Source organism: Mobula hypostoma, chromosome 6 (genome assembly GCF_963921235.1).
Source record: "Mobula hypostoma chromosome 6, sMobHyp1.1, whole genome shotgun sequence".
NCBI lineage: Eukaryota > Metazoa > Chordata > Chondrichthyes > Myliobatiformes > Myliobatidae > Mobula > Mobula hypostoma.
Window position 1 is genome coordinate 128,668,444 of NC_086102.1, and position 23,025 is coordinate 128,691,468.

General features: G+C 46.1%; 1 protein-coding gene across 1 annotated transcript in view; it reads left to right on the top strand.

Annotated features, from left to right (window-relative positions):
- Positions 1-210: 210 nt before the first annotated feature.
- The window catches only part of col18a1a (collagen type XVIII alpha 1 chain a), a 291,702-nt gene continuing 268,887 nt past the window's right edge, over positions 211-23,025 (top strand). The window contains exons 1-2 of the mRNA XM_063051689.1: positions 211-365; positions 497-570. Of these exons, the coding sequence (XP_062907759.1) occupies positions 355-365; positions 497-570 (85 nt within the window). The 5' untranslated portion in view covers positions 211-354. The remainder of the gene's footprint in view (positions 366-496; positions 571-23,025) is intronic.

Genomic DNA, 23,025 nt, shown 5'->3' on the forward strand with positions numbered 1-23,025 from the left:
ACAGAGGGAGAACGTTTGCCCATGGGATAATCTTTCGCCCCTCCCTCCCTGGTTCAAATAGATGTGTACATCAGATTTGAATTAACGACACCCAGCCATTCATTTGTGTGAAAGCTTCGATTTGACGACTTTTGGTTAACCAGGCAATAGGACCCAGGGGAATTCCACAGTCCGGGGCAGAGAGAGTTAATACATTTTGCCCGCCTCTCTGCCTCCCCCCTCGCGGCTCCCTTTCTCCCCCCCCCCTTTCAAATACTCGTTGTTCTTGAGTCAGCTGTTCAGCCACGGCTGGGAAAATACAAGTCCCTCGTTTCTGCCGGCTACTGCTTTGTGCAAGTCATAGCAGTCGTAGCCATGCATGGGAGGTGAGTGTCCCAGTCTGTGTATGATCCTTTCACTAGTTAGGAAAACTTACCCCGACTCTAAAAACAACCAGCTAAAAAAAAGAACTTTTGCGTGTATTTCTAACTTTCCCCCCCCGCTTCACTCTTCGCAGGTGCCTATTGCAGTGGAAGTCAACGATCTTCGTCGTTTTGTTTCTCGGTGTTTTAACAGCCTCCCAGGATCCAGGTGAAGTGTGTGCGCGCAAGAAACGGGGTGAATTGTTTAACCAGATTGCTTTTGATCTGTATGTCCTTCTTTGCAAAGAATCGGTTCACTGAGGTAATAGTTTTGTGGCTTTGCAAGTTTTGGGGATCAGTGGGGAGCTTTCGTTTAGCAATGTGTTTGGGGGTCTGGAACTTGTGCCTGTTTCGGAAATTGGGTAAGGAGGCTTGGATAAATCGACATGCCCCCGTTACCGCAAGCTTCGGGGCATTCTCACGGCTGAGCCTGCAGCTGGCGGAAACTTTGAGAAGGTTGCAAGATAACGGGAGTGCGAGAGAATCCGGTTCTCGGTGGAATTTGCTGGCGGGGTGCGTTTGAAATGCCCCGCGCGTCTCAGCGTTGGCTTGGGGTCGCTTTGATTTATTCGGAAGGCACGGAACGGAAACGCCGTTGTGGTTACTGCTGGTGTTTCTCCTTCACTGCAGTTCATCTCAAACTATTCCCAGATATCTGCTGTCCCTACCTTCCTCTTCAATGCTGCTGCTGTTTAAACCACTCTTTGTGTAGTGAACACGGTAATCTCGTTCGAAAGATAAATTTCTCAGTGGCCAAAGTTGTTGAATCATCTCCCTCTCCTGTGAAACGATCTGAAAGGGCCTTATCAGGTTCATTAATCCTTCAACCTTATCTAGTGATGGGGCCCAGGTATCCACATCCTTCAAAGATGTGTGTCATCTCAACCCTGGTCTGATCTTTGTAGAAATTTTCCAGGCCCTCTGATTCCTTTCACTAAGCTTTAGTTGTTGCCCCCATGTGTGTGCTTGTACTGAGTGGATCTGTTTTCCTTTGGATGTCTGGGTGTCTATCTGGCAAAAAAAAGCCATGGATCTCAGGTGAGCTGGCAAGCAGTCTGGCCCACTGTGATCCCAAAAGGGAAACTTGCCTTCTGTGATGCTGGAGTGCATGAGTCCGCGATACATCATAGAAACAAGCCCCTTAACCCACTACAAACACGCTGACCATTGTCACTACCTGTATTAGCCTCATTTACCTGCATTTAGTCATTTAGCCGTAGCAATTCAATTGCTGGTCTTAAATGTTGTGAGATTAAATCTATCAATTGTGATGCAGTGGTTGAAAGTAACAGAAACCAAACCCCACAAGGAGGATAGAGGTAGTGACTAGGTAATCGGCCTCTGTAGTGTTGGTTAGACTAAATGCTGATAAGAGTATTTAGTGAAAGCCCACTTGCCCTAACCCCACCAGCTCTCCCCTTTCAGCCCTCCTCACAAGTGAGCAGATGAAGATGAGAGGCAGCAGATTGAGATCCTGCTTTGCGTGTGACATCTGCCTGCCTAAGTGTGCATCAAAGGAGGCAGTCCCTCCCAAAGTCAAAAGGTGGTGGGCTCGAGGCACAGTGAAAGGCTGACAATGCAGTGGGGAGTGTACTGTCATCGCAGCCTGCCAGCTGGGTTATTCACTGCCACTTCACCCTCTGGCACATAAAAGATACCCTGCCTGTTATTTTGGGAGAAGATCACTAACTTTTACCTCAATATTTAATTTTCAAATACAAGCAGACAACAGATTGTACAGTCATAGAATGAAAACAGGCCCTTCAGCCCAAGTCCGTGACGACCACCGGCCACCCATTTCCACTAACCCCATTTGAAATCAGAATCGGGTTTAATATCACCGACCTATGTTGTGAAGTTTGTTAACTTTGCAGCAGCAGTACAGTGCAATACATAGTAGAGAAAAAATAGTGAGTAATTATGTGTATTAAATAACACACGTGTTAGTTAAATTAAATAAATAGTGCAAAACTAGAAATAAAAAAGTAATTTGGTAGTGTTCATGGGTTCAATGTCCATACAGAAATCAGATGGCAGAGGGGAAGAAGCTGTTTCTGAATTTTTGAGGGTGTGCCTTCAGGCTTCTGTACCTCCTTCCTGATGGTAGCAATGAGGACAGGACATATCCTGAGTGATAGGGGTCCTTAATGATGGACACGCTATTTTGAGGCACCGCTCCTTGAAGATGTCCTGGATACTGTGGAGGCTAGTGCCGATGATGGAGCTGACTAATGTCACAACTCTCTGCAGCTTACTTTGATCCTGTGATCCAGTGCAGCACCCACCATACCAGACAGTGATGCAGCCAGTTAGAAAGCTGTCCATGGTACATCCGTGGAGATTTATGTGAGTGTTTTTAGTGACATACCTAGTCTCCTCAAACTCCCAATGAAATATAGCCACTGTCTTGCCTTCTTTATAGCTCCATCGATACATTTGGTCCAGGTTAGGTCCTCAGATATTGATATCCAGCAGCTTGAAATTGCTCACTCTCCCTGCTTCTAATGCCTCTGAGGACTGGTGTGTATAGCCTTGTTTCACCCTTTCTTAAGTCCACAATCAGTTCCTTGGTTTCACTGACATTGAGTGCAAGGTTGTAACTGCGACACCACTCAACTAGCTGGTATATCTCACTCCTGCACACCCGCTCATCACCATCTGAGATTCTGCCAGCAGTAGCTGCGTCATCAGCAAATTGATAGATGGCATTTGAGCCGTGCCTAGCCACACATCATGGGTGTAGAGAGAGAGTAGAGCGATGGGCATAGCATACATCCCTGAGGTGCACCAGTGTTGATTGTCACTAGGTAGAGATGTTTTTTTCCAATCTGCACAGATTGTGGTCTTTCAGTGAGGAAGTCGAAGATCCAGTTGCAGTTTTTAATTCTCCTCACATAGACGTGAACCCCCCCCCCCACAATTCTACTAGTTGCCTATACACCAGGGGTTACCTCACAATGGCCAATTAACCTTACAACCTGTACATTTTGGGATGTGGGAGAATACTCATGGGGTCAAAGGGAGAACCTGTTGGATTGAGCCCAGATCTCTGGGATTCGGGTCAGTGGTCTACTAACAGTAGCTCAATGACACTTTTATCTGGTCGTTTAACTCATTGCTGCTCACAGGATCCTGCAGTGTGGAAATTATTTCTGCCTCCATAGCAACAGCACTTGAAGCACTTCATTGGCTTTGAAATGTCACAACGATGAATGACGTACTGGCTCAGTCCCTTACAGGGAACTAGCTTTCTGTGGTGCTCCCCTGACCAGTGCACTGGCTGCCTGTAGTTGATCATGAACGAAGGGTGTTGTGGTGTGCAGATTTCCCTTGGCTTTCCCTTCACCACACTTTCAGAGGGTGGAAGGCAGTTGCCTGACAAAGTCACAGTGTAAGCTCTCTGTGTGGCAGGGCATGAGACAGTATGGGGTAAAATGGTGACTAGCTTACAGTAGGATGAGTGTTGAGAGTGTGTGAGTTTGAGGGTCATGTAGCTCATGCAGGACATATTGGGAATTTGCTTATTTTAATCCTATTCTTTATTCGTACTATACACAGGAATTGCAATTCATATACATCTTTCTCAACAATATACTGTCAGATCAATGCATTCTATTACAAAGCACCAATGCCATGCATGTTTCCTCCAAAAACAACAAATTTTATGATGTCTGTCAGTGATATTAAAGCAGATTCTGAAATGTTTGAGAGCCAAGTTGTATGGGAATGGTGAGGAATACTCTGATACAGGTGTACCTGGTATTAGTTTTGACTTGGGATAAGTTTTGCGTGTGTTGTCATTAGTTGGAGTAGGGTCGGAGAGAATGGTGAATTATTTATAAAGACACTAATCTCATCTAAGAAACTGATTCAGCGACGATTTATTTTCATGTACTAGACTCTAGCGGTGCGCTGACAGCATCTGACATCAGATCAAATATTGTAACAGGCTTCAAGACTTGCGGTTTGAAGGAAGGTGGAGAGGGAATGTGGAGAATGGTGTTGAAGGTACTGCTACCAGTGACGGGAGCAAGAAAAATGGAAGTGCAGTGAAAGTGAAAATACGCACAACACAGATTTTGGAGTAAGAAACAGAATCTGGAGGAACTTATAGGGTCAAGCAGCATGGTGGGGGGTGGGGAAGGTAGGAATTGTTGACATTTGGGTCAAAACCCTGATGCAGGGTTTCGACCAGAAACATTGACAATTCTTTTCCCTCCCACAGACGCTTGACCCACTGGGTTTCTTTAGCAGATGCTCGGCTGCTTCCGATTCCAGTGTCTGCATTCTCGGTAGATATCGGCAGATTCTGCGGTGTTGTAGGTGGGCAGATGGCTCGAGAAAGGGAGTGGCATGTGAGGGTGGTGATTTTTGCTATGAAGACATGGCCGTGGTCAGCTGGCAAACTTGAAAGGTGAAAGAAACCATGCAAGTTAGGATCTGGGGCAGCAGAGCTTTCGGTGACTTGGAGCTACGTTCACACTGACCATGTGTATAGGTGATGACCTCTATAGTAAGCAGTCATTAATTCCTCAATGAAAAATATCTTGTCGAATTATGTTGAATATGGCTTATTTTGGTCTGTCTTGAAGCAAGGGGTATGGCTATTGCATAATGTATACACTGATTAATGGTTCCTGTGAATGAAATTTAGATATGGAGTCAGCACTGTATTGGGAATTTTGCCTTTCCATCACTCTATTACACAAGGCATCAGAAACTGTTTCATTTTTCCTATGAAGCACAATACTTAATGACTTAAACAGCATTTCCTTTTTTTTAATGGGGTGGCTGACTTTTGTGCAATTCTGTTGCAACAGTTAATCGTGTTTCATATTTTGAGAAGTAAATCTGAAATCCTTCTGTGTTACTGATCCTTCATAGCCCACAGAACTTTGCAATATTGTTATAATATTTGCTGGGCTTAATCACCTCTCAAACCTTAAATGACCTGTGGGATGTTGTGACTGTCCACTGACAGTGATTACACTGGCTCTGTATAAATACCTTTGTGTAGTCTGTGATTCTTTGAGGAAGGTTACAGATAACAGGCAGCTAATGCCTGTTGTGAAATAAGACATAAAAGCTTTGGATTTAGGAGCAGGTTTGGTAATCTGGTCCCTCAAGCCTGCTCTGCCATTCATCAAGATGATGGCTGACCTCTTACCTTTGTCCTTTTCCTGCCCTATCTGCATAACACCGGATTCCCTTTAATATCCCAAAATCTATCAATCTCTAATTTGGATAAACATAACAATTAAGCATACACAGCACTCCCAGAGATGGTGAATTCCAAACAAATGTTGTTTTGTTCCAGTCCTCAATGTCCGAGCCCTTATTCTGAGGTTATATCTGACTGTCTAGACACCAATCCCAGCCAGGGGAAATATTTTCCCTGATGAGCTGTGTAAGAGTTTTGCAAGTTTCAATGCAATCACCCCTCATTCTGTTAAACTTTAGTGAATACAGATCTGGACAACCAGTCTCCTATTACACAAGCTCACTATCATAGAGATCAGTCTGGCAAATCTTCATTGAACTCTCTTTACAAGTCCATTCCTTTTTGGGTAAGGAAAGGAAGCCGAACAAAAGTTATACACAACACTCCAGGTGCATTCCCATTGCGGGAAGACGTTATTACTTCTGAACTCAAATTTTTAGTTTGAAATCAGCCTGCCAGCACCTTTTCACATTTTCATAATTACTGTTTATTTCAATGTTCAAGATTGTTTATTTTTATCCTTCTGCACATGAATGTAAAGGAGATCGGCGTGATTGTTGCTCCAGCTTGTTGCTGCAGCATAAAAAACACAATAAGCATAAAAAACATAAATATAAAAGCAATCCTATAAAACCCAAGTACCAGTATCTGATGACTGTGGCATTATCCGTAAGTATACACAGTCACACATATAAGTATGTATTCATACACTCATAACAAAAGTGTATATACCTTCATATAATTGTTATAAGTATATAATGGTTGCATTACATGTAGCATTCTTCCCACTTATTTCAAAGTGCTTCTGAGCAAATTCCCTTTTGTAATGGCAGATGGGTAGCACACACACAGCATGCAGCCGCAAGGGTTGAGGAATAAAGGTTATGCAGGGCACCAGTGTGGGGTAGGGCAGAAATTAGGGTTGAATCTTTGTACCTCTTGTCGTTCTTCACTGAAAGAGCATTGACGCCCACCAGCAGGGTTAGGTGGAACATCTGTCTCACCCACAATTCACCACCTAGGATACATAATATTTCTTGAATGAACACTGCTGGAAATCTCGAGCAACACATAAAATGCATTTCTATGCTGGTATTCAATTCCGGAGGGGAATGAACAGTCAATGTTTAGGGCTAAAATCCTTCATCAGGGCAGGAAAGGAAGGGACCGGAAGCAGTTCTGGAATGTCAGCCTAGATTTTGTGCCCGGAACTTGGACACAACTGCCTGATTCAGGAGAAAGGCAGGGTGGCACTGCTTTTATGTTTAAAGACAAGAAAGTCTGCAGATGCTGGAAATCCAAGCAACACACACAAAATGCTGGAGGAACTCAGCAGGCCAGGCAGCATCAATGGAAAAGAGTAAACAGTCGTTTCAGGCTGAGACCCTTCATCAGAACTGGAAAAAAAGTTGAGAAGTTACACCAACAACATGGGGGGAGAAGAGGAAGAAGTGCAGGTGATGAATTTCTGGTAATTGCTCCCCTCCCCCAACACCATTCCCATTTCCTTCTCTCACCTTGTCTCCTTACCTGCCCATCACCTCCCTCTGGTGCTCTTCCCCCTTCCCTTTCTTCCATGGTCTTCTACCCTCTCCTATCAGATTCCCCTTCTCCAACCCTTTAATCCTTCACTCCTCAGCTTCCCAGCTCTTTACTTCACTCCTCCCCCTCTTGCAGATTCACCTATCACCTGCCACCTTGTGCCTCTTCTTCCCATCTTTTTGCTCTAACTTATTTTTTTTTCCAGTTCTGATGAAGGATCTTGGTCTGAAACGTCGACTGTTTACTTTTTTCTATAGATGCTGCCTGGCCTGTTGAGTTCCTCTAGCATTTTGTGTGTGTTGCCTTTATATTGAAACTCATTTGCAAGTTTGGGCTAGACTGAGATCAGATTATAAACACAAGTGAGAATGCAGATGCTGTTAATCCAGAGCGACACAGAGTGCTGGAGGAACTCAGCAGGTCAGGCAGCATCCACAGAGGGAACTAAACAGTCAGCATTTTGGCCGATACCCCTCATCACATCGTATTTTCTCTTATTTAAATGTTTACCCAGTGATGATGTGTACCTACACTAGTTCACTATATACACAGTGCAAAGCCTTCAGGAGTTTGGTGAAACCAGGATGCTAGGGTCCAATTTCTGTCCATCCCAGGATACCAGCATGGAGACCTAAGAGGTTGCAGATGCTGGAATATGGAGCAAAACACAAACTCCACCATTTTGTTTGTTACCCAGAATACCAGCTTGTCCATTATTGGCTCCCAGTCAGCAAGATGTTGAATTTAGAATTCTCATCCATCAAGTCCTTCCATGGCCTCACCTCTCTATTTCATAAAACCATACAGCATACAAACAAGCCCTTGGCCCACTATGTCTATGCCAACCATCAAGTAAAGTAATACCATTTATTAGCCTGTGATGTGCTGCCAATTCAAGTGCTTGTCCAAGTATTTCTTAAATGTTGTGAGAGTACCTGCCTTCGCCACCTTCTTTAGGTTGTGAGTAACCTCTTGGTTCTTGCAGACTACTATTTCTCCCGTGCTTGCACATTGTTGATTTTGACCATTCCCCTATTGGCTGCTTGGTCTCGTGCTGCCAAGGTCCTCTGCTGTAGAATTTGTTCCCTCGAGCTCTCTGCCTGTTGACCTCCAGATACTGGGCTTGGCTTTAGCAATCTGATCTGTGGATGCATGTACTTGTGCATGTGAGAAGAAACTTGACTTTGAGACCAGGTTTCTCCAAGAGCACCTTGTCACATTACTCGTGTGTGGCTGTGCTTTTTTCGGGTTGGACTTGGAGGGTGGGGAGTGGTTACTCAACATATTCTGTTAGGCTAGCTCCCATCAGTTTTCTGTGGTTTTTTCCCCTCAGTCACACTTGCCTGAGTTGACACAAGTGAGGGTGGATGCTGTGACACATTCGAAGTCAGAGCTGAGCTGTGTGTTATCCAGAGCCCAAATCGTCTGCCTCGATGCCTACTTGTGTTGCCTCCAGAGCAGCCTTTGTTCCTGGAGCCACCAGTCCTGCAGTGCATCTGAAGTGTTGCTGCCTACGTTGTTCTTTTCCCACCCATTGTCAGCGGTTCATAGAGACACAGAAACAGGCCATTCAGCCTACCGTGTCAATGCTGACCGTCGGAAGCCTGTCTGAGATATTCCATTCATTTCCATATTCCTTACGAGTTGGAGTCATACGTGCGTCAGCTCAGGCGGCACGATAGTGTAGTGGCAAGTGCAATTGCTTGCCAATACCAGCCGTCATCAAATAGGGTTTGATTCCCACCACAGTCCGTAAGGAGTTTGTATGTTCTCTCCGTGACTGTGTGGGTTTCCTCCAGGTGCTCTGGTTACCTCCCATATTCCAAAGACGTACGGTTAGGGTTGATAGATTGTGGCCATTCTATTGTAGCACCGGAAACGTGGCGACACTTGCGGGCTGTCCCCAGCATAATCCTCGCTGATCTGATTGGAGGCAAGTGACTCATTTTACTACTTTTTGACATTCAAGTTCAAGATCAAGTTCAAATGTTATTGTCATTTGACTGTACATGTATACAACCAAATGAAACAACGTTCCCCTGGACCATGGTGCATTCATATGACATACTGTATATATATCACACAACACATAAAACAAAATATTACCACCTTAAGTTAATAAATATAATTCAAAGAGGTAGTGGGTCAAAGAGATTCTGTGATAGGGTGTTAGGAATCCTCAACTCTGCTTCAGGCAACATACACAAAATGCTGGAGGAACTCAGCAGGCCAGGCCAGGTCTATGGAAAAAGTATAGATGATATTTTGGGCAACCCTTCATCAGGATTGGGGGAAAAACAGATGAGGCGTCAGAGTTAGAAAGTGGTGGGAGGGGATGAGAAACACAAGGTGATGGGTGAAACTGGGGGGGAGGGGTGAAGTAAAGAGCTGGGAAGTTGATTGGTGAAAGAGATACAGGGTTGGAGAAGGGGGAATCTGAAAGGAGAGGACAGAAGGCCATGGAAGAAAGAAAAGGGGAGGAGCACCTGAGGGAGGTGAAGGTCGGGTAAGGAGATAAGGTGAGAGAGGGAAAAGAGAATACTTCAGGCCCTTCATCTACAATGCTGCCAGTAAATGTCACAAATTGGGGGGGGACGTAAACCCCAGTGATCCTTTTGGTAGATTTCACTATCCACTGTAGCGTCTTGTGGTACAGTGCTTAGCAGTGTCCATACCACATAATGATGTAGCTAGACAGGACACTCTCAATGGTCCTCCTGTAGAAGGTTGTTAGCATGGAGTTGGGAGGCCTTGCATACCTCAATATCCTCAGAATGTGTAGCTGCTGATGTGTCGTCTTGACCAATGAGGAGGTGTTGTGAGTCCAGGTTAGATTGTATGTTATGTGCACACCAAGGAACTTTGTGCTCTTCACTTTCTCCATGGCAGAGCCATTGATTTGCGTTGGAGAGTGGTTGACTTGCACCTTCCTAAAATCCACAATCACCTCTTTTGTCTTATCCATATTGAGACTCGGGTTGTTCTCACACCATTTGACAAGCCTCTCCACATGCTAACTCATCACTGTTGCTGATGAGGCCAACTACAGTTGTATCATCAGCAAACTTGATGATGTAGCTGGAAACAACAGGAATTCTGCAGATGCTGGAAATTCAAGCAACATACATCAAAGTTGCTGGTGAACGCAGCAGGCCAGGCAGCATCTATAGGAAGAGGTGCAGTCGACGTTTCAGGCCGAGACCCTTCGTCAGGACTAACTGAAGGAAGAGTGAGTAAGGGATTTGAAAGCTGGAGGGGGAGGGGGAGATGCAAAATGATAGGAGAAGACAGGAGGGGGAGGGATAGAGCCGAGAGCTGGACAGGTGATAGGCAAAGGGGGTACGAGAGGATCATGGGACAGGAGGCCTAGGGAGAAAGACGGGGGGGGGGTGACCCAGAGGATGGGCAAGAGGTATATTCAGAGGGACAGAGGGAGAAAAAGGAGAGTGAGAGAAAGAATGTGTGCATAAAAATGAGTAACAGCTGGGGTACGAGGGGGAGGTGGGGCCTAGCGGAAGTTAGAGAAGTCAATGTTCATGCCATCAGGTTGGAGGCTACCCAGACGGAATATAAGGTGTTGTTCCTCCAACCTGAGTGTGGCTTCATCTTTACAGTAGAGGAGGCCGTGGATAGACATGTCAGAATGGGAATGGGATGTGGAATTAAAATGTGTGGCCACTGGGAGATCCTGCTTTCTCTGGCGGACAGAGCGTAGATGTTCAGCAAAGCGGTCTCCCAGTCTGCGTCGGGTCTCACCAATATATAAAAGGCCACATCGGGAGCACCGGACGCAGTATATCACCCCAGTCGACTCACAGGTGAAGTGATGCCTCACCTGGAAGGACTGTTTGGGGCCCTGAATGGTGGTAAGGGAGGAAGTGTAAGGGCATGTGTAGCACTTGTTCCGCTTACATGGATAAGTGCCAGGAGGGAGATCAGTGGGGAGGGATGGGGGGGACGAATGGACAAGGGAGTTGTGTAGGGAGCGATCCCTGCAGAATGCAGAGGGGCGGGAGGGAAAGATGTGCTTAGTGGTGGGATCCCGTTGGAGGTGGCGGAAGTTACGGAGAATAATATGTTGGACCCGGAGGCTGGTGGGGTGGTAGGTGAGGACCAGGGGAACCCTATTCCTAGTGGGGTGGTGGGAGGATGGAGTGAGAGCAGATGTACGTGAAATGGAGGAGATGCGTTTAAGAGCAGAGTTGATAGTGGAGGAAGGGAAGCCCCTTTCTTTAAAAAATGAAGACATCTCCCTCGTCCTAGAATGAAAAGCCTCATCCTGAGAGCAGATGCGGCGGAGACGGAGGAATTGCGAGAAGGGGATGGCGTTTTTGCAAGAGACAGGGTGAGAAGAGGAATAGTCCAGATAGCTGTGAGAGTCAGTAGGCTTATAGTAGATATCAGTGGATAAGCTGTCTCCAGAGACAGAGACAGAAAGATCTAGAAAGGGGAGGGAGGTGTCGGAAATAGACCAGGTAAACTTGAGGGCAGGGTGAAAGTTGGAGGCAAAGTTAATAAAGTCAACGAGTTCTGCATGCGTGCAGGAAGCAGCGCCAATGCAGTCGTCGATATAGCGAAGGAAAAGTGGGGGACAGATACCAGAATAGGCACAGAACATAGATTGTTCCACAAACCCAACAAAAAGGCAGGCATAGCTAGGACCCATACGGGTGCCCATAGCTACACCTTTAGTTTGGAGGAAATGGGAGGAGCAAAAGGAGAAATTATTAAGAGTAAGGACTAATTCCGCTAGACGGAGCAGAGTGGTGGTAGAGGGGAACTGATTAGGTCTGGAATCCAAAAAGAAGCGTAGAGCTTTGAGACCTTCCTGATGGGGGATGGAAGTATATAAGGACTGGACATCCATGGTGAAAATAAAGTGGTGGGGGCCAGGGAACTTAAAATCATCGAAAAGTTTAAGAGCGTGAGAAGTGTCACGAACATAGGTCGGAAGGGATTGAACAAGGGGTGATAAAATAGTGTCGAGGTATGCAGAAACGAGTTCGGTGGGGCAGGAGCAAGCTGAGACAATAGGTCGGCCAGGACAGGCAGGTACCCCAGCTGTTACTCATTTTTATGCACACATTCTTTCTCTCACTCTCCTTTTTCTCCCTCTGTCCCTCTGAATATACCTCTTGCCCATCCTCTGGGTCACCCCCCCCCCCGTCTTTCTCCCTTCTCACGCTCTTAAACTTTTCGATGATTTTAAGTTCCCTGGCCCCCACCGCTTTATTTTCACCATGGATGTCCAGTCCTTATATACTTCCATCCCCCATCAGGAAAGTCTCAAAGCTCTACGCTTCTTTTTGGATTCCAGACCTAATCAGTTCCCCTCTACCACCACTCTGCTCCGTCTAGCGGAATTAGTCCTTACTCTTAATAATTTCTCCTTTTGCTCCTCCCATTTCCTCCAAACTAAAGGTGTAGCTATGGGCACCCGTATGGGTCCTAGCTATGCCTGCCTTTTTGTTGGGTTTGTGGAACAATCTATGTTCCGTGCCTATTCTGGTATCTGTCCCCCACTTTTCCTTCGCTATATCGACGACTGCATTGGCGCTGCTTCCTGCACGCATGCAGAACTCGTTGACTTTATTAACTTTGCCTCCAACTTTCACCCTGCCCTCAAGTTTACCTGGTCTATTTCCGACACCTCCCTCCCCTTTCTAGATCTTTCTGTCGCTGTCTCTGGAGACAGCTTATCCACTGATATCTACTATAAGCCTACTGACTCTCACAGCTATCTGGACTATTCCTCTTCTCACCCTGTCTCTTGCAAAAACGCCATCCCCTTCTCGCAATTCCTCCGTCTCCGCCGCATCTGCTCTCAGGATGAGGCTTTTCATTCTAGGACGAGGGAGATGTCTTCATTTTTTAAAGAAAGGGGCTTCCCTTCCTCCACTATCAACTCTGCTCTTAAACACATCTCCTCCATTTCACGTACATCTGCTCTCACTCCATCCTCCCACCACCCCACTAGGAATAGGGTTCCCCTGGTCCTCACCTACCACCCCACCAGCCTCCGGGTCCAACATATTATTCTCCGTAACTTCCGCCACCTCCAACGGGATCCCACCACTAAGCACATCTTTCCCTCCCCCCCTCTCTCTGCATTCCGCAGGGATCGCTCCCTACACAACTCCCTTGTCCATTCGTCCCCCCCATCCCTCCCCACTGATCTCCCTCCTGGCACTTATCCATGTAAGCGGAACAAGTGCTACACATGCCCTTACACTTCCTCCCTTACCACCATTCAGGGCCCCAAACAGTCCTTCCAGGTGAGGCATCACTTCACCTGTGAGTCGACTGGGGTGATATACTGCGTCCGGTGCTCCCGATGTGGCCTTTTATATATTGGTGAGACCCGACGCAGACTGGGAGACCGCTTTGCTGAACATCTACGCTCTGTCCGCCAGAGAAAGCAGGATCTCCCAGTGGCCACACATTTTAATTCCACATCCCATTCCCATTCTGACATGTCTATCCACAGCCTCCTCTACTGTAAAGATGAAGCCACACTCAGGTTGGAGGAACAACACCTTATATTCCGTCTGGGTAGCCTCCAACCTGATGGCATGAACATTGACTTCTCTAACTTCCGCTAGGCCCCACCTCCCCCTCGTACCCCAGCTGTTACTCATTTTTATGCACACATTCTTTCTCTCACTCTCCTTTTTCTCCCTCTGTCCCTCTGAATATACCTCTTGCCCATCCTCTGGGTCACCCCCCCCCCGTCTTTCTCCCTAGGCCTCCTGTCCCATGATCCTCTCGTACCCCCTTTGCCTATCACCTGTCCAGCTCTCGGCTCTATCCCTCCCCCTCCTGTCTTCTCCTATCATTTTGCATCTCCCCCTCCCCCTCCAGCTTTCAAATCCCTTACTCACTCTTCCTTCAGTTAGTCCTGACGAAGGGTCTCGGCCTGAAACGTCGACTGCACCTCTTCCTATAGATGCTGCCTGGCCTGCTGCGTTCACCAGCAACTTTGATGTATGTTGCTTGATGTAGCTGGAGCTGGATCGGACAATGCGTTTGCGAGGCAGCCTGTGAACAACAGAGGAGATCACCAGTGCTCAGTGTGATGGAGCTTGTAATGTTGCTGCCAACTTGAACTGACTGGGGTCTTTCCATGAAGACGTCTATGATTCAGTTACGGAGAGGTGTGTTGACTCACAACGAGGATGGTTTACCCATCTACCTCTGAGGGATGATGGTGTTAAGCGCCAAGGTGAAGTTGACGAACAACGTTCTGGCAAATAGGACATTATTTTCTAGGTGGCACAGAACAGAGTGGAACTCCAAGGCTCTGACATCAGTAGACCAGTCTCAGTGGGAAGCAAACTGGAAAGGGTCCAACACATCTGGAAGGTGGAATTTTATACAATCAATTACCAGCTGCTGAAAGCACTTCATGAATGTTGGTCAGTGCCACTGGGCGGTAATCATTCAGGCCAGTTATTGTCACTCTCTTTGGCACCAGAATAATGCTGGCTGCCTTGAAGACTGCAGGGACAGTGGACTGTTTCAAATTCTGCTAAAACCTCTGTTAGCTGGGCTGTACAGTCCCTGAGCACCTGATCAGGTATGTTGTCTGGCCTCAGAGCTGTGGCATGGGTTTATCCTTGCCAGGATCCTCCTCACATTGACTACGTCCAGACAGAATGCCTGTTCCTCGGGGAGAGGGAGGCTTTCCTTGATATCACATTACTCATTGTATCATATCGTGCACTGAAGGCAATTAGGCTTTTAAGAAGGGAGGCATCGCTGTTGTTAATGTGTAGGGTGGACTTGTAATTTGTTCTGATTTGTATACCTTGCCACATGTGCCTCATGACCCTGGTGTTACAAAGGTGTCTTTGAATTTTCTGTGAGTACCTCACTTTGCCTTCCTGATGGCATGGGAGAGCACAGCTCTCCTGACCTTGGAGTCATCCTGCCCCGCGATCTGAAGGCAGCGTCCTGATCCCGAAGCAGTGTGCGAACCTCTGCAGTCAGCCACGGTTTCTGGTCTGCCCTGCAGTTTCGATGTACATGTGACAAATAAAGCTAGGGTTTTTAATAGCTTTAATCCTTTTTCTGTCTGTAATATGATTTTGCCCTAAAGCTCTGACTGCTCTATTCAATTATCTAAGTATTCTTCCAAACCTCCCTGTTATAAGTGCCAACGATTCCATCCACACCCATAACCTTTGTTTTTTTTTCCACATGCGTTTTCTCCTACTCAAAGGAAACCCACAAAAACTTGATTCCTCTGTTCTTCCAGTTAGCTCTGTAGATCCTTCTGTCAGTTAATATCATTCCCTCTTCGGGGCGCCCACTCAGTGTAAGGTTTTACTGAAAGGTGGCAGATGAAAACTGTTTTTAATTACGTACTTTCCGTGAGAGGCCATGCTGTATGCTTCTCTCTCTCCTTCCAAGCTACCCCTTAAAACCTGGCGTTTTCCCTCATGCTGATATTTCTTTGTGGCTTGATACTGCTTTTTTTCTGCTAACTCTGCGGGAATACTTTATATTAAAGGAGCAACATACACTCGGTGGCCACTTTATTATGTAAAAGAGTGGAACCCGGCATGGTCTTCTGCTACTGTAGCCCATCCACTTCAAGGTTTGAATTTTTGTGCATTCAGTGATGCTCTTCTGCACGCCACTGTTGTAACACGTGGTTATTTGCGTTACTGTTGACTTCCTGTCACTTTGAACTAGTCTAGCCATTCTCCTCTGATCTCTCATTAACAAGGCTTTTTCACCCACAGAACTGCTGCTCACTGGATGTGTTTTGTTTTTCACACCATTCTCAATAAACTCCAGAGACTTGTGTGTGTGAATTCTTGGAGATCAGTTGATTCTGAAATACTCAGATCACCCCGTCGTGCACCAACAATCATTCCACAGTCCAAGTCACGTAGATCACATTTCTTCCCCGTTGTAACGTTCGGTCTCAACAACAACGGAAGCTCTTGACCACGTCTGCATTGAGTTGCTGACACATGATTGGTTGATTAGATATTTGCATTAATGAGCAGGTGTACAGGTGTACCTAATAAAGTTACTACTGGGTATTGTTGGTTAAGCTGCGAATGGGAATTACAGAATCAGAGCCAAGTTTATTATCATTGATATATATGCTGTGAAATTTCAAACGAGCAAATTTGCAGATGCTGGAAATCCAAGCAATGCAGAAACAATGCTGGAGGAACTCAGCAGGCCAGGCAGCATCTATAGAAAAGAGTACAGTTGATGTTTTGGGCTGAGACCCTTCAGCAGGACTGGAGAAAAAGAGATGAGGAGTAGATTTAAAAGGTGGGGGAGGGGAAGGTGATAGGTGAAACTGGGAGGGGGAGGGGTGAGTGTAGCTGTAGACCAGAGACAAGGCCCCCACCACCTTGAAAAAGGGAAAAGAGGCATTAGAAGAATTTGAACTGTTCTGATGGGCTGGGAGAAGTTACTCTCTGGAACCATCTTTAGCTCCGCCCCATGGGTCAGTCTTGGTGGGCGATGAATTGTTGAGGCACTGGCTTTTGAAGGTGTCCTCACCGGTGTCCATGATGGAGTTGTCTGATCCTGGGCATTGGCGCCTCCATGCCGGCTGATCGGTGGGTGATGAAAACAGTCAGAATGTTTTCCATGATACATTGACCAAAATTTTCTAAACTCCTTGGTGACACAGCAAACGTCCTCAAGCTCCTAATGAAATTATAATTGCTGGCCTATTCTCTTCATAATTGCATCAAAATATTGGGCCATCAGTCTAACAATAAATCCAACACTAAGACTTGTGGAATCAAGCTGGGGCATCCGTGTCCCTCGAAGCAGTGGTGAACAGCAGGATTGCTGAAGCTGCGGCTGTCATGGCCAGACTGAACAGGAGAGTGTGGAACAACAGACGACCAAGCTGCACATCTACCAGGCATATGTCCTTTACGCCAGCGAGGCTTGGATGCCCTACATCAGCCAAAGGATGAACTTGTTCCACCTACGTTGCCTCAGGCACATGGTGCACATCTCCTGGCAGGACAGAATCCCCGACACAGAGGCTCTGCAGTGAGCCAACAGCATCCAAGCACTACTCAGCCACAGACAGACGCCTCAGATGGTTGGGCCATGTCAAATGGATGGATCGGGGAGGCATTCCCAAGGACATGCTGCATGGCGAGCTGAGCAAGGGTTACCGCCCATGAGGAAGACCATGCCTTCGCTACAGGGCTGTCTGCAAAGGCGATATGAAGCTGGCAGGCATCGACCTCAACACGTGGGAGGAAACAGTTGAAGACCGGACAGCATGGAGGGCTGCAGTCAAAAGTGGTGTACGACCTGCTGAGATAGCAGGGACCAACGTGCTCATCAACAAGAGAGCCAGAGCTGCATCACCCAGAGCACCTTCCTCCTTCACCTGCAGTTGACATGAAAGAGACTGTCACTCTAGCGTGGGGCTGGACAGCCCCTCTTGAAAGAGCAAATAGCCCCAAGTCTACAACCCCAAGAACTATTAGAAAAAGTGTCACACCATCGTCTCTCGAGATGTACAAATGCCGCCGCCAGTAATCTAGGGGATGCCCACACTCACATGGATAATTGGAAACTCCACGCAAACACAGCCAGATGTTAGGATCGAACCACAGTCTCTGCCACTGAGAGGCAATGGCTCTACCAGACCATGTCACTATGCCACTGGCTCAGATTGAAAGCTGCTTTCTCTGAAAAGGCACCTCATTAAAGATTTGGTGTGTTGGAGACTGTGTATCACTTAACATATGCTTATCAATGCAATCTTTGATATCCTTTTCACAAATTGGAGAGGCAGAAAATCCTCTTGAACAAGGGCTAAGTTGTGCCCTGATTTAGACTGAGAAGGATTATGGCAGACTTTCTCAAACATCGTGTTTGGAACTTTTCATGACAATTAGGATTGGGTTGAGATTGGATGGTTAAGGAACAGTCAAAAGAAGCTTAATAAAAGCATTTGGGGGTTGGGGTGGAAAATATCCTTTTTAAAGGGTCTGCAATCCATATAGTCTCCTTACTTCTGTGTTTCAAAGGCTGTTAAAAGAGTATCAAAGCATTGTACTTATCAACGTTCTGCATGTTTACAAACTGATTTAGTTCCTTCAACAATAGTCTATTGACTTGCACCTCAACATCCATCAAATGCTGTGGTTGTAACAAGCCAAGATGGCGACTGAAGATTACAGCTCCATCCAGGCAGCTGCTCAAGTCAGATTGACCTCAATCTTGCAAGATTGCTTCTTCAGCATGTCAGTAACCTTGGTCCAGATATAGAACGGGTCATTCCCAAATTAGCAGTTAATTAACTTTGTATCTCTCACAGTCCTCAAATTTTGTCAGAAATGGGGTGTAGGCACCAAATATCTGTTGCAAAATTTCTGCACTTGACAAATTGTGTCGCTAATTCCCAGGTCATATTGCCTAGGAACAGGCCCTCCAGTCCTTTGAGTTCCCACCAACCCCTGATCACCCATTCCACTAATCCTACATTAACAACTACCTTTATTCTCCAACCAGCATGTACTAGGATGTGGAAAGAAACCAGAGTAACTGGGACAACCCTCGTGGTCACATTATGTAGAGAATGTGCAAACTCTACGCAGACAACCATGGAGGTCACAACTGAACTTGGGTCTCAGCTGGTCCACTATACAACTCGTGCTGGCCAGTATGACTTTGTTGTGGTCTGTCGGGATCAAAGAGACTGCAGAAATTGTAATGTAACATACATAAAAGTTGCTTGTGAACACAGCAGGCCAGGCAGCATCTCTAGGAAGAGGTACAGTCAACGTTTCAGGCCGAGACCCTTCGTCAGGACTCTTCCTAGAGATGCTGCCTGGCCTGCTGCATTCACCAGAAACTTCTTTTATGTGTGTTGCTTGAAATTCCAGCATCTGCAGATTTCCTCGTGTTTGCGAGAAATTTTATGTGTTTGGATGGACTTGTTATTTGAGTAAGATTACTCAAGGAGTTTCATAAGAAAATGTTGGGATAAGCAGGTTTTGGGGAGCCATGCTGGGAGAGGGGCGGAGAGGTTTAGGGAGGAGTTTCCCATTCTTGAGGCCACTGAAGACACAGCAGAACAAGTACGACCAAAGAAAGTGGAGTAACTGGAAATGGATGAGTTCCTGGTATCTCAAAGAGCTTGTGGATATGGTGAGGGGTAAGCTTGGCTGAGAACTCAGAAGATTGAGAGCTGGAGACAGCATGGGTCAGAAGGGAGGTGGAGAATGTGTAAGCAACAGACATTCTCTAAGTTACAGCCATGTTATACCCATGTTCTGTGGTGACATGTATGCACTTTGATAATGCATTTACTTTGAAATTTGAATATACCTAAGTCAACACATTGACAGGTATTTTTAAAAATAATGTGGCAATATTACTCAGTAAAAAGTAAGTTGTTAATCACAAAGTAGCTTTAAACTGGTTGGTACCACTCTGAGTAACAACTATTGGCACTGCATGTGTTCACCATTAAAAAATGTTGCAACACACATCAAAGTTGCTGGTGAATGCAGCAGGCCAGGCAGCATCTATAGGAAGAGGCGCAGTCGACGTTTCAGGCCGAGACCCTTCGTCAGGACTAACTGAAGGAAAAGGGTCTCGGCCTGAAACGTCGACTGCGCCTCTTCCTATAGATGCTGCCTGGCCTGCTGCGTTCACCAGCAACTTTGATGTGTGTTGCTTGAATTTCCAGCATCTGCAGAATTCCTGTTGTTTGCGTTAAAAAATGTTGCAAGTTGTTTACACAAGTCTCTTTTATCAATGAAGGTTTTGCATTGTTTCCCCTATATTCCCGGCAGTAAATTTATCACTTGAGCTAGATAAAGCCTAAATTATCACTCCTATCTATGTCAAAGCCTATGTTTACAGGAGATAAGACTGCAGTTAAAAGCCTCTGCTCCATTGACGGGTTTTTGAAGGAAAATTCCTGATTTTTTTCCCCCTCTGCCAGGGCCCATCTGCTTGTGTCTGAGTGGTCAGATAAGGAAATGCAGCTTAAATTAGATGGGAGCCTCTGTCAGTGCCTCACAATGTGCTTCTTTCTACGCGTGCATATCACAACTCATTTTGCGTTCATATATTGAGGATGACCTTTTATCAAATTAGTCTCAATGTACCAGTATCCTTTAGGCTGGCCAGTGTTGCAGTGGCATCCGCACCAGACTTCGAGGTGAATGGTCCCGGGTTCAAATCTGGCCAGCTCCTCTGACTCTTTCCATCTGTGCTGGGCTGGGTGTCGAGCTAGCAACTTGGCCTCGTAAAAACAGACAAACACTAAAGAAACTGTGTGGTTGCCGCCTGATGCACCACAAGGCGTGGAAAGGAACAACAATGCCTAGGTCAGAAGGACCTGAGTTATAAGGAAAGGCTGAATAGGTTAAGACTGTATTCTTTAGAATGTAGAAGACTGAGAGGAGGTTTGATAGAGGTATACAAAATTATGAGAGATATAAATGGGGTAAATGCAAGCAGGTTTTTTCCAGAGGTTGGGTGGAACTACAGCCAGAGGTCATGGGTTAAGCGTGAAAGGTGAGAAGTTTAAGGGGAACATGAAGGGGAGCTTCTTCTCTGAGATTCACGAGCGTGTGGAATGACCTGCCAGCACAAGTGCATGCAAGCTTGATCTCAAAGTTTAAGGGATGGTTCGATGGCTACATGGATAGTAGGGATATGAAGGGGGTGCAGGTCAATGGAAATAGGCAGTCTAAATGGTTTCAGCATGGATTAGATGGGCTGAAGGGTCTGTTTTTATGCGGCACTTCTCTATGACTCTCTAACAACACAATACCAGTACCCTTAATGTCAAGAAGCTGATGTCCATGCTGCACTGCCTTACCTATGTCTAGGTTGGCAGGAATTTAGGAAGATGAACCTCAAACCACATTTTGTTCAGCTCAGTGTGGTAGTGATAGAGCCTGGCATTGTGACTGCCTTCCGTGAGCAATGGTGGTGTGTGGAAGGAAAGCAGGAGATCAGGCAACTTGCCGATAACTGAAGTATATGTGGAGTCTTGGCTGCGCTGATATCCCATGAACCAAGGGTCAATGTGCTAAGAGCCAAGTTGCTTCTTTGATCTCCTTGGCGATGACTCTGTCCTTTAGGTGGATATCCTTGACATGATGAAGTGGAGATGGTAACATCTCCAGTTCAGTGTTGCAATTTGGAAATGGGTTTTGAAAAGTGTGTGCCCTTCATTTCTAGAGGAATAGAGTACAAGAGCAGGGATGTGATGTTAAGGCTCTATAAGGTACTGGTAAGACCTCACTTGGAGTACTGTGGGCAGTTTTGGTCTCCTTATTTAAGAAAGGATGTGCTGACGTTGGAAAGGGTACAGAGAAGATTCACTAGAATGATTCTGGGAATGAGAGGGTTAACATATGAGGAATGTTTGTCCGCTCTTGGACTGTATTCCTTGGAGTTTAGAAGAATGAGGGGAAACCTCATAGAAACATTTCGAATGTTGAAAGGCATGGACAGAGTGGATGTGGCAAAGTTGTTTCCCATGATGGGGGGAGTCTAGTATGAGAGGGCATGACTTAAGGATTGAAGGGCGCCCATTCAGAACAGAGATGCGAAGAAATTTTTTTAGTCAGTGGGTGGTGAATCTATGAAATTTGTTGCCACGGGCAGCAGTGGAGGCCAAATCATTGGGTGTATTTAAGGCAGAGATTGATAGGTATCTGAGTAGCCAGGGTATCAAAGGCTATGGTGAGAAGGTGGGGGAGTGGGACTAAATGGGAGAATGGATCAGCTCATGATAAAACGGTGGAGCAGACTCGATGGGCCGAATGGCCGACTTCTGCTCCTTTGTCTTTGTCTTATGGAACAAGGAAGACTCGGTAGTAGATGGCAAACTTTTAACATGTGGCAGAGGGGAACTTTTGATATAACTTTTCAGCAATGATGCAGGACTTCATCAGTCAGTGGTAAATATACAGTTGGGTATATGAGGAAATGGATGCTCCAACACTGGGAGAGAGCAAGATGTGCTGGGTGCCATAAGTGGCTATCTTCAGGTAGAGAGATTAAATCCATTTGAAGTACTATTGAAAAGTCTTCCTGCTGTCTGCAGGGAGAATCTTCTCAATGGCCACCACCCAGTGGCTGAAGAGCTGCTCTCCAAATCACATTTGTCTTCCTTTTATCTCGAGGAGGAGCAAAAGTGATCTTCGCTGCATATTAAATCCCAAGAGGAATGCAGGGAACAACTCCAACCACAATATTTAGTTATTTTCTTGACATTGCTAAACTATTTGACTCTGTCAGCTGAAAGGGACTGTGAAGCATTCTTCTCAAATTTGTCTACACTCCATGTCTCCTACCTGTTGACTTGTAGGGTGTGATTTCTGTTCAACCAGGGTTGAGTAAAGATGTACCATTGCTCCAATGCTCTTCCCAGCCTTCCTCATTGCATCTCCTTTTCCAAACACTTCTCAGTGGAGTTAATGCACGGACCAAAAGGGAAATGCTTAACCTTACAGAACTAAAGTCAGGCAAAACTTCCCCATCGAGTTTTATTGCGCAGACAGCATTTGCCTATGAACACATTCAGAATTATAAATTCATTTATTGCAGCAAGTAGGAGAAGGGGTCTTGCCTGTCTTGCAAGTCTCCTCTGCCAAATCCATTCTCTGAATGTAAAGGTTTATGAGGAGACCTTGGGAAATGTGAACCTCTCGGGTGCCACCACTTGTGGAGGACCACCATTATGGACACCAGTAGACCAGAATATTGGCTACCTGAGGAAAATCAAAATCTCACACCCAGCACAGAGTTCATGGTCTACTGGACAGTAGTGATCCCTATCCTTCTGTATGTATCCAAGCCCTGGGTTACCAACAGCACGAGAGAGATATT